Source organism: Martes martes, assembly GCF_963455335.1.
Source record: "Martes martes genome assembly, chromosome: 1".
Classification (NCBI taxonomy): Eukaryota; Metazoa; Chordata; class Mammalia; order Carnivora; family Mustelidae; genus Martes; species Martes martes.
This window is the reverse complement of record NC_137888.1, coordinates 10,445,568-10,457,365: the sequence shown is the minus strand read 5'-3', so window position 1 is coordinate 10,457,365 and position 11,798 is coordinate 10,445,568. Positions and strand designations below refer to the sequence as shown.

The 11,798-nt window shown below is 45.9% G+C and overlaps 1 protein-coding gene across 1 annotated transcript; it reads right to left on the bottom strand.

The window, feature by feature from the left end:
* Positions 1 to 8,122: 8,122 nt before the first annotated feature.
* On the bottom strand, positions 8,123 to 9,997 carry SMIM34 (small integral membrane protein 34; the record flags this gene model as incomplete). The annotated part of the gene is made up of 2 exons (XM_080801678.1): positions 8,123 to 8,535; positions 9,991 to 9,997. 2 exons carry the CDS (start codon positions 9,995 to 9,997, stop codon positions 8,123 to 8,125), a joined length of 420 nt encoding a protein of 139 aa, XP_080657804.1.
* Between the last annotated feature and the right edge of the window lie 1,801 nt (positions 9,998 to 11,798).

Below are 11,798 nucleotides of genomic sequence, written 5' to 3'. Positions count from 1 at the left end.
GTTACAGGACACTCAGCTGGGGTCTGGAGAATGGGAGAACTGGTGGTTGGTGTGGAAAGCCCACACATTTGGGGTCACAAGTGAGCCAAAAAAAAAAAATAGCCCGGGGCCCTTACCCTGTGTCTGGGGAGTCACAGGACCTCAGGACCAGAATTACAGGCACGGCGCTGGTGTAAAGTGCTACTTTGATGGGGGTGCTTCAGAAAGATGAGGTTGAGAGCGGAGGAGTGAGGGAGGGAAAGAAAAAATGGGTTATAAGTTGTTCCCTGGGAAGCATCCTCAATACAATTAAATATGGGGTTTGGTCCCCTCCTGACCTCTGAGCGCTTGCCATCCCCTATCTTATAGTTCATTCTATGCTGTCACAGGGCACCTTTTGCTTCAACGGAAGAAATGGTCCATTGTCTGGGTAACACTGAAGATGATAGTAAAGGCTTCCTGTAACCTCAGGGCCCAGAAGCCTGTTGGCCCTCATTTCATTCACCATTGGTCAAGCTTGCTTGGCTGTGAACTTTCATTCTTCAAGTCAGACCTTGTACCATGCTGCGGGCAGTCGGGAGACAGAAGTCGCAGGATCAGCTGCGGGTGTTTAATGTACAGAATTGCAAAACTGAAACAGGGAAGAAGCTCTACAGATGGGAAGAGAGCTTTAAAGGTGAGCCAAGGCTGAAGAAGAACAGTGCCCTGGGAAGGATAGACTTGGAGGAGAGCGGGTCCCCTTCCCAAGGCTGGGGTTCAGACCTCGTTGCAGGCTTGTGGCCTCTGGGTAGAGGAGAAGTCTGCAGGGCCCGGGCTGGAGCTGTGGTCTCTGAGCAGCAGGACGTGATTCCCCAGGTGCAGGAGAGCCGAGGCTGATAGGCAGGTGCAGGGGAGCTGGGCACCGCCATCAGTGGTGTTCCTGTGGCCCTTCCGATGGGGATGCCACACGCCCCACAGCCCAGGCCAGGCTCCCCCTGCCAGTGAGTGGGCTCCTGTGAACTCTGAACTCCATCTGGCACAAAGGACTCACCCACACACTGTGTTAAGAGACTTGACCAAACTGACTTCTCCGCCACCCCCGCACTAGGCTATCTCCATAAAGGTGACCCCAGCCCCGGGCTGAGTCTTTGCTCAAGAAAACACAGTGCTGCCAAACCACAACATGTATGTGGTCCCACAAGGTGCATCTTGTGTACGATCCACCTTGCCGAACCGTTTTCAGGAATCCTCCACATACCCCCTTCTGGAATCTTCCATGTCCCCACAGCTCCAGTCCCTTTTTGCTCCTTTTTTGTTCTCAGCTTTGTCTCAGTTGGAGTGGAGCTCAGTCTGCCCCGCAGTCTCCTTCCTCTTCTGTGGTCATCCGAATGCAATTTGTCTTGTTGCCTTTAGTAAGGGTCCGTTGCTGTTTTTTCTTTAACACTGGGCCTTAGTCAGCTCAGACGACCATAACAAAATACCACAGATGGGGAGCTTAGACAACAGACGTTTACTTCCTACAGTTCTGGAGTCTAGGAATCCAAGATCAAGGTATTGGCAGATTTGGTGTCTGGTGAGGAAATTGTCACCTTCCTGCTTCACACAATGGAAAGAGAGCTCTGGTGTTTTTCTTCAGATAAGGACACTAATCCCATCATGGGGGCTCTACCCTCATAACCTCATCTAAACCTAACACCCCTCACAGATCTCACGTCTAAATACCGCTATAATGGGGGGGGGGGCATCTGGGTGGCACAGTCAGTTAAGGGTCTGACTCTTAGTTTCAGCTTAGGTTGTGATCTCAAGGTTGTGTGATGGAGACCCACATCGGGCTCTGTGCTCGGCGTGGAGTCAGCTTGAGAGTCTCTCCCCCCTCTCTCTGTACCCCTCCTTGCACATGCACGCACTCTCACTCTCAAATAAATAAATAAATCTTTAAATACCACTAAAATGGGGATTAGGACTTCAAATACACATTTGGGGGACATAAACTTTCAGCCCAGGGGACACCATCAACACCCTGACTCCCTTATGTGCCATTCTCCGCCGGCCCCTGTCCCGGACAGCTGTCACCACTGCCTTCCATCATGGGTGACCGGGTACCCTCCTGCCAGTGAGGGGGCTTCCTACATCCCAGTGCTCTCTGTGCACCTGGCCACCGGCATTGGCTCCCCTGTCCCCTGAGAAATTGTTTCCTGCTGCCCAGAGACTACGGCCCAGGCAACCCCACGAACTTTTCGACCCTCCAGTGGCTGCAACCAGAGCTTTACCAATGGGGTCTGAACCCCAGCCTTGGGGAGGGGACCCCCTTCCAAGTTTGTCTTTCCTGGGCACTCTCCCTCAGCCTTCCCATATGCTTTAGAGTTCTTTTTATACTTTTATAGTTTCTTATCATCACTGGATAGTCCATTTAATGAAACTTCTTCTGTTCACCGTATGGCTTGTCTCCAGCTTTATTTGTGGGTGTTACCATGGAGGTGGCATAGCACGTGGGGACACAGAGGATGGGCAACGGACAGAAGGAACAATCAAGGTACAATGACGCTTAGTACCTGGTCCATACTGAGTCCTTCTATTTTAACTTTTATCATTTTCACATGAGTATTGTTATTTTTTTAAAGCACATCTGTAGGAGGCTGGGCAAGGGGAGAAGGTTTTCTGGAAGCAATGATATCTGAGCTGATTTGAAGACAGACAAATGAATGGGGCATCTGGGCAACGAGGCAGCCACTACGGCCAAGGCTGGAAGCTGGCCCGGCTCCTAAGGCTGCTCTAAGGACCCAAGTGAGAGAGACAGATAAATGTACTTCGTAAACGCACAGAGAGATTGTGAACAATAGTGATCCAATTACTTTTGCTTGCTGGAACTACCTTCTTCCTTAAGAACAACGAATTTCCTTGTTCAAATTCAATGTTCATTAGATTTTGTCTGGGGACTGGACATTTCCACCAGAAGAAGTGCCCAGTGAAAACTGTTAGGACCTATTGTTCCCAAGGAAGTAGCTCTCATTGTAAGAAATGAAACTGACACACTAGTGCATCCTTCTTCATTCAGCAAATATTGATTCTGCGTTTTGCAAGGAATTGGTAATGTCAAAATTATTCTTGTCCTTATTCTTGAGAGCTTGACATCCTGAGGTTTGAGGAGGGGAGTGGGCAGCTACTCCTATACCCTTGACCGAAGAATGGCCCTCCTCCATCGGGGAAGGTTGTCCTCTTTGACCCAGTGTGCAGCTTCAGGAGGGAGACACATGGAGTGGTGAGGGAGGATGGGGACATCCACCTAGCCAGCCAGATCAGCCAAATCAACCCTGGTGATAAATGAGGTGACAGATGTCACAGTCGGGTCTCCCTCACATCCTCTTTTTCTTATTCTTATGATTGTCCTTCTCTGGTGATGGGCAAGTCACTGGAAAGACATTTCTCAATGTGTTCTGCCATCCTGCTAGGTCCCTAACCCACTCCTCTCTCTGTATCTTTTCTCCTTCCCTTGAGAAGTGAATTCTTCTCCTGGTTTCCTGTAGAACGGTTCCCCCACGTTCATGAGCCCTTGGGGTCTCACTTCCTGTACCAAACACTCGGCAAATAAATGCAGTTCCCAGCCTTGGAGAGATTCTGTTAAATAAAATTTTCACTTTGGTTCATCCAAGTGTTTACAAAGTGTTAGAGCAGCCCTGGAGGAGACACCAGTTCTGCCTTGGGGGTCAAGACGTTTCCAAGGAAGGTAACACATGGGCAACAGTCTTTTTATTGACATTTTTCTCCACAGACTTCTCCTTAGGAGGGAGCACATGACTCGGCCTCAGCCAGAGTCCTCTATTCCTCGGGCCCACCCTCAATGATTGGTCTAAGGGGTAGACACCTGCTGCACCTGATCCAAAGCAATATTCTCTCTGACATTTGACACTTGAGCAGAGGCGCAGAGAGGCAGCATGGAAGGTGAGCCATCTTCTGGGAGGACCATAGAGACACGGTTCTCCAGCAGGGGTCTCTGAGGGAAGGCTCTGAGCAGACTAACGTCTCTCCTTCCCAAGGCCTGGATATGCTGCTGTCCTTTTGATTCTGGGAGCTACCCCAGTTGCCTTCTCACAAATCCTCTTTTTGGGGGGAGAGGTCATAAGTTGGCTGCAGTCGATTTCTATTGTTGCCAAGAGAAGAACTTTAACTTTAATTGAAGAGTGAGTTGACATTCTTCTGCTCTAGTGGAAATCTAGACAATCTGAATCAGTCAAAAGAATCAGAGCCACCAGCCACTCTAGGAACAGCTGGTAAATACTGACAAATATTTAGTCTTTAATTTTTTAAATTATTTTTTAAAAATGTGATGGGGTGCCTGGCTGGCATAGTCAAGCACCTGCCCTTGGTTTCACCTCAGGTCATGATCTCAGGGTCCTAGGATTGAGCCCTCTCTCTGGCTCCGCACTCAGCGTGAAGTCTGCTTGGGATTCTTTCTTCCCTCTCCCTTGGTCCCTCCTCCTCCCCACCACTGTCTGTCTCTTTCTTTCTAAAATAAATCTTAAAAAAATAAACAAAATAAAATAAAATGTTGTGATAATTACATCACACATGAAAATGCAGCTGAGCTGATTAGAATTCCATTTAGAATAGAACTGTTCCAGGGCGCCTGGGTGGCTCAGTGGGTTAAAGCCTCTGCCTTCAGCTCAGGTCATGGTCTCAGGATCCTGGGATCGAGCCCTGAGTCGGGCTCTCTGCTCAGCGGGGAGCCTGCTTCCTCCTCTCTCTCTTTCTGCCTTCCTCTCTGTCTACTTTGCTCTCTGTCTATGAAATAAATAAATAAATAAATAAAAATCTTAGAATAGAACTGTTCGAAACACACAGGAAAACTCTGGTAACCTGGGTTTGATTTGGTAGAAATCATGGCACCATCAACCACAAATCCCCAGAGGAACCATTCCTGGAAACTGTTAACCAGATCCATTCTGCATTGATTTTAAATAATTTCCATTTCAGAGGAAGGTCTTTATCTGACCTGATCCCCTAATCTTGGGGGTAACTTACAATAGAGACAAAGAAAGAAAAGGTGTCTGGAATGTTGGGAATCAGCTTGCTCTGCTCCTTTCTCCACAAGGGTTGATGGAATGTGCAAATCTCTTCCCCACTTGCTGAACTGAACACCCACACACGGTGGTCCTAGTACCTTTCCTACTAGTCCAACTACGTGGGGTTTGCCAAGATAGTTGTGGACTTCTCTCAGCCTGAGCATTTTAGATTTAAGATATTTTGCATAAAATATTCATAATACTTGTGTCCCACCAGTCTTGCTTAAAATGGGGACTTCATGGATGTTATCCCCATCCAGGAACACATCTTCCATGCAAACTGTCAGACCAGCTCCCCAGAAAACAGGTTAATTTGGATCAAGAAACAGTTAGGTGTCCTGGGAAAATGTCCTTGGATCTCATGTAACTAACGATATCTGAGTGTCAATGGGAAGATGGTGGCTTTGCTCCTTAGGGAACACCACAGGAGCCTGTTCCTGATCACATGTATAACATGACAAGTCCTCCTTGGGGACTTGAGTCAAGAGTCGGGGATTAAATGGAACAGAATTACATTGAATGCTCCTTGAGAGGTCAAACGATGTGAAGTCTTAAAAGTGATCATTGAGCTGACATAAGAAGCATACCAAACCTTCTTTTGCCTAAAACACAAAAATCCTAGAAATACAAAAAACTTGGTGAAAGAAGGGATCCCAACTTACCACATCGTATTGCTCCTCTTTTCAAATGCTACTTCAAGGCCCACTTCCTTCAGGAAATTATTTATCCAGTAGTATCATATAGGATATTTTTGGTTGAGAGGGGTCAGAAAGCTTAATAAAGGAAATTTATTGGCTCACAAACTGAAACAGTCCTGTGGCAAATTAAGGCTTTGGGACAGTTTGATTGGGATTCTAGTCTCTATGATTTTCTCAGTTCCTTGCCTATGTTGGCTTTTGCCCTCAAGTTGGCTTTTCTAATGCTCGCAAAAAGGCTCCAGCAATTACAGGCTCAGATCTGCATTTAACACTATCCTGAGCAAGACAGAACTTTAATGTCCCAGGATCTCCCTTTAAAATCTTTCCAGTCATTCTGAGTGGGTGGACCAGCTCCCTTAAGTCATGAGTCCATCTTGGACCCAACCAGTGAAGCCAGGAAATGGAATGTGCTGATTGGATTAACCTATGTCTCTTATTTCAGCCCTTGAGCTAGGAGTAGTTTCAGCTTCCTCAGTGCCATATGGATCTCCAAATGCAAATTAAGGGTGGTTGGGTCAAGGAAGGGGGAAATGCCTGCTGGGGAAGCAACCAACAGGAGAGGATTGAATCTTCAGATTTACTGAAGTTCTGACTTTACACTCCTATTGTAATACATTCCATGTTCCTATTTGCTGTGGATTACATTTTTGTCTTTATTTCTTTCTTCTGTTTTATCCTGCCCTATAAGCATCTCAGACATATGGATGATGCCCAGCCCTAATTATACAAACAAGCCAACACTTTTGTTGGATAACCTAAAAAAGAAAAAAAGAAAAATACTTGGAAGTTGACCTTATCCTCTGAAAACATAAGCTTGGGGGTTTAATTCTGACCTTTATGAAATTGTGGCGCTGGTTGCAGAGCACCGTTTTCAGACAGGAAAAAAATTTATTTCGGTTGTAGTCCAGGGAATGTCTCCAAAAACGGAGCTGGATAAACTTCATAGATGTTGGTATAACATATAATTTATCAATTTGCCTGCTGAAAGCCACTTGCAGGAGTTCGGCTAATCACGCTCTCTCTAAATTAATTACTCATCAGGTGAGGTCTTATTTCTTTTTAGACTGAGACAAGTATATAAGTAACAGATATTTATAAAACATTTGAGTTAAATCATATGATGTCTAATATAACAAAACCTAAAAGTAACTCTTTGTTTTGTCTACATGTAAAATCTCATGGACTTGATTCAGAGCTCAGGTCATCAACTGTCTTGCAAATTGGTTCTTTTATAGAGCAAGGTACCGTAGCAATTGCTTGCAGACTAATTGCCAGTGGAATAGTCAGGTCCTTTCCCACAATAGTATAACCACCAGCCCCCACTATCAAATCACAACCCAACACTACCACCACCAAAATCAACCACCAACCACTACCACCATCACCCACATTGACCACCACTACCACTACCACCACCATCAACATGAACCACCACCAGCATGACCATCATCAACATCAACCATTGACTGCCACCATCAGCACTACCACCAACACCACCAACACCACCATGAACATCAACTACTACTGTCAATACCACTAGAATCAACCATTACTACGATCACCACTAACACTGATACCACCATCAGCATCAATTACCATCACCACTATGAGCACAGGGCTTATATTTTACATATTTATTTTTACTTTGAAAAATATATTCATGTGCATAATTTCATTAGCTCTTATCTATTTTACAAGATTGGCAGAACAGACATTATCGTTCTCATTTTATTTGTGTGTAAACTAAGGTCCAGAGAAATGAGGTGGTGTGTTCAAGGACATCAAAGTGTCCTTGACTAGAGTTTGATTCTTCTGACTCCAGAACCAATGCTCTTTTTCAATAGATGCCATGACCTCAATGAAAATGAAGAACTTCTAACTTCTGCTATTAACAACCTTGGTTCTATAGTCAAGTGAGAACTTCTAGAATGAATGGCTCTTTGAAACCATACAGCCCACTGCCATGCATTCCAGGTGAGAGTCACAAGTCGTTCAAAGTTCATGTGACCCCCCTGGAAGTTGAAAACTTGAATCCAGGGTGCTCGGTTCCAAATTCAGCCTTCTTTCCATGACAAGAGGCTACTTTCACATATACCCTCAGGAATCTCCTAGATTCTCTGAGAACACTGAGTGCTCCAAGTCCTTCCCCAGAACACAAGCTTTCCCGGTGAAGGGTATGACCAGAAGCTGCTGCCCCTGCTGTCCTGTCTCAAAGTGCCACAAAGCCTGAGAAGGAAACGGGACGCTGGCTCTGGTCATACTCCCATTGGCCTCAGTGCCCCAGGGATGCTCTTCCAGCCCCATTCAAGGACCCGACTCCTCTCTCAAGGTTCCAGGTAAACTCACATCTGCCTCCCCTGGTAGGAAGGTTGGGCCTCTTCTATGGAGTTCGGCGTGCCTTGACTTTCAAGGGATCCCTTGGATTTCAGTTTGGCACTCACTGTTTTTATATTTTGGCCCCAGGCTGGCCTGGCTGGGCTGTAGGACAGCTCTGTTGCTGATGGTCAGTGCAGAGCATTCAGCCACCTTGCTCTGGAGACCTTTCTTTTTTAGTTCGGAGGTCAGATTGGAGTAGTAAATATCTTCCAAAGATTTATCGTTCTTTCTGAGGATGTTGCTGGCCAATCGGAAGAGGAAGATCACTCCGTAGATGCCAATGATGGTGAGAATGTACCAGGCGGCGCTGGTCCCATCTGGAAGTTTCAGGGCCCTGGTGGAGTTGGTGCCACTCCTCCCCTCCATGTGGTCCCTCAGCAGGGAGCTGAGACCAGTGCTGGCCTGGGTCTGGTTGGGGGCTCCCTGAGGTGTCCACTTGGTCACTGAGAAACAGAGAGATCCAGATGAGACCCAGCATCCTGGGCTCAGGGCTGCCTGGCCAAGCCAATGATCAGTGGGAGACATGGGGGAGAGGGGGTACTGCTTCAAGGGGCTCTCTCTGTTGAATGGGCAGGAGTCTAACAACACATATATAGAGAAAGGTTTTGGGGGAGGACGGATACTAAATATGAATATACGAAAAAGTGAGCTAACCATGGTATAGTGTGCAATCATGTGCATAAAAGAAGGGAGGATATGATATTTGCTCAAAGCCCATATATGCATAAAATATCTCTGGGAGAATACACAAGAAGTCTGTACCTATAGTTGCCCTTGGGGAAGAGAATGGAAGGATGAGACGTACTTTTCACTGGTGGCCTTTTGTACATTTCGTACCATGTATGTTTATCTTCAAAAAGGAGTTGATTTAAAAAGGAAAGAATACAAGTGGACACTTTCTCGGTCTCCTTGGAGAAGTGCCCCTGGGTAGTGACACCGTGTGCCCTTCCAAGACCAGAAGATTAAAATCTTAATTGCTGTTTAATTCAAAACTGTTTTCTCTCCTCGAAGAGCCAGTGCACATGAAATGAAAGCCACAGAAATAGTACATAAAACTGTGAGACATTTTCTGATTGAACTTCACTGGCTCAAATCCCTGTTTTTCGCCCTCTGCAAATACAGAGGCATTCAGATGTGTCATGGGATATAGCCCAGAGCCTGCTGCGTGGACCACAGCTTCTCCACAAATGCTATCTATCTGGCATTTGTTTGTTGCTAATTCATTTTAGTAATGCAAGATGCAGAGAGGTTGTTTTTTTTTATTATAGTTAATTGCCAGAATAAATGAATGATCTTATTACTTTGAGATGAAGGGAGAAACAGTTTAAAAATAACTCTATAAACCACATGTGACAAAGCCTACATGAACAGATTTAATTGTATAAAATTGGTCACCCATAACAAACAATACAATAATGAGGAATTTTATAGCACTGTTGGTGGAAGGGCTTGACAACTTGAAGTATGGACGGGGGAAAATTCCCATCATTATTAACAACAATAGCTACAAAAAATCAACCCAACAAGGACATCATAAATCTCAATTAGAGCAAGAGAACACATGTTTGTAAGCTCAGACCTTTTCGAGGGTTGTTATAGAATGATGTGATATGTTCAAATACATAGAGCATACACCCACGCAAGAACTACAGGACATTACATTATTTAAAAACCAGTCCATTTCCACTCGAAAGAATCTCACTATATTAATTATTGCAGTCCATTACTCTTTTCTTCTTAAAAAAATAAGAATAAGTTGGTTGTATCTTAATGGATAGGCATACCCTGGAAAAAGAAAAACATTTTCCTCCGTGCCATTTTGCACTTATAATTTACTGATGGAAAATACAGCAGTCCTTCTAGAACAGCCCATCCCTGTATCCACGCCGATTACTCACGTTCCATGAGGCGGTCTTTTCCTTGACTCTTGGGGAGGCAAGTTTAAGTGGTGCCGTGGACAGAGGAGATAAAAGGAGACGTCTTCCCTGCAGGTGGTCACAGTTCTAATGAAGCCGGGCTACCCAGAGGTTCCTGAGCAGGGAGTAACATGATACCCAGAGCGTTTTAGGGCAGTGCCAAATAGAAACTTCGCAGAGAAGACTCCGACTATCTTTCTCTAGTTCATCAGGGGATCACAATTGATCTGTCTGCTTTTGGCTCAGAATACAAAGCACTTCCTGGCTTACACATGTTGAGAGGGTCTAAAGCAAAAGAATTTTTACAAACATGCTGGTACCAAGGAGTTTCCAGCTCTCCCGGGTCCCATCCAGGCCTGCAGGGCTGGGAGGCTTGCTGGAGGCTGGCTCATCAGCTCATAGCCTGGATGGTTCCTGGTTCCTGAACTCCCCTCTTCTGCACCTGTTCTGGGAATGCCAGATGGTCAGGTGTGGTAGAGACCTGTTGTCATAGGGTCAGGAAACGCCAGGGTCAGGAGTCACCAGCTTCCTCTTGGACTGTCTCCCGGATGAGGAAATCCAGCCAGAAAGGCACAGGCATGGGTTGGGGGTGGGACACACCCCCTCAGGGATCAGTGGGCCGATAGGCCAGGCTATGCGGAGTGGCACTTCCCTTCCCCACACTCCTGAGTCACAGCCCACACTGGAATCTAAGTACATTTAACCAGAAAGTGCTAGAATAATAAGAGGCTGAGAGAAATGAAAAGCAGGGATCTTTGGCAGGTTCTGAGCAGCTGATGTTCCCAGCCCCACTCCTGAATCCTCACCAAGACTAGCACCTGCCAAACTTGTGAGGGCTGTTGGCTTTTAAGATGTAATTTGGTGGGAGCCTGGGTGGTGCATCCGACTCTTGATTTCATCTTGGCTCATGATCTCGGGGTTGTGAGATTGAGCCCCGCATTGGGCCGCATGCTCAGTGCCGAGTCTGCTTGTCCCTGTCTCTCTCTGCTCCTCCCCCACCTTGCATGCGCTCTTTCTGTCTCAAATAAATAAATAAAATCTTTAAGCCTGGGTGACTCAGTCAGTTAAGCCTCTGCCTTCAGCTCAGGTCATGATCCCGGGGTCCTGGGATTGAGCTCCACATTGAGCTCCCTGCTCAGTGGGGAGCCTGCTTCCCCCTCTCCCTCTGCCCCTGCCGCTCCCCTTGCTTGTGCGTGCTCTCTCTCTGTCAAATACATAAATAAAATCTTTAAAAAACAAATGAAAATGAAAAATTAACAAAATAAAAAAGTAAGATGTGATTTAATAAAATTGTCATCAACACGGGACTAGATAAGTAAATTATCAAATAGGCCGTATGAGCCTGCCGTTCCACTCCTGGGCACATTATCTAGGAGAAATGGCACGTACACCCAGACAAAAAGTTGCATATGGATATTCACAGTATTATCAGTCATGGCTACAACGAGAAAACAGTCTAAATGTCTTGATGTCTCGATGAAGGGGTGAATAAAATGCAGTCGATCCCAAGAATGGAGTATTATTTGATGGTGAAAAGGAATGGAGTGCTGATGCATGCTACAACGCGCATGGAGCTTGAAAACGTTAAGCCAGGGCGCTTGGGAGGCTCACTTGGTTAAGTGTCTGCCTTTGGCTCAGGTCATGATCCTGGAGTCCTGGGATCGAGTCCCGCATCGGGCTCCTTGCTCCTTTTCTCCTTTCAGGCTTTCTCTCAGTCTCTCAAGTAAATAAATAAAATCTTAAGAAGAAAAGGAAAGAAAACGGTAAGCCAAGTGAAGGAAGCCAGTCAC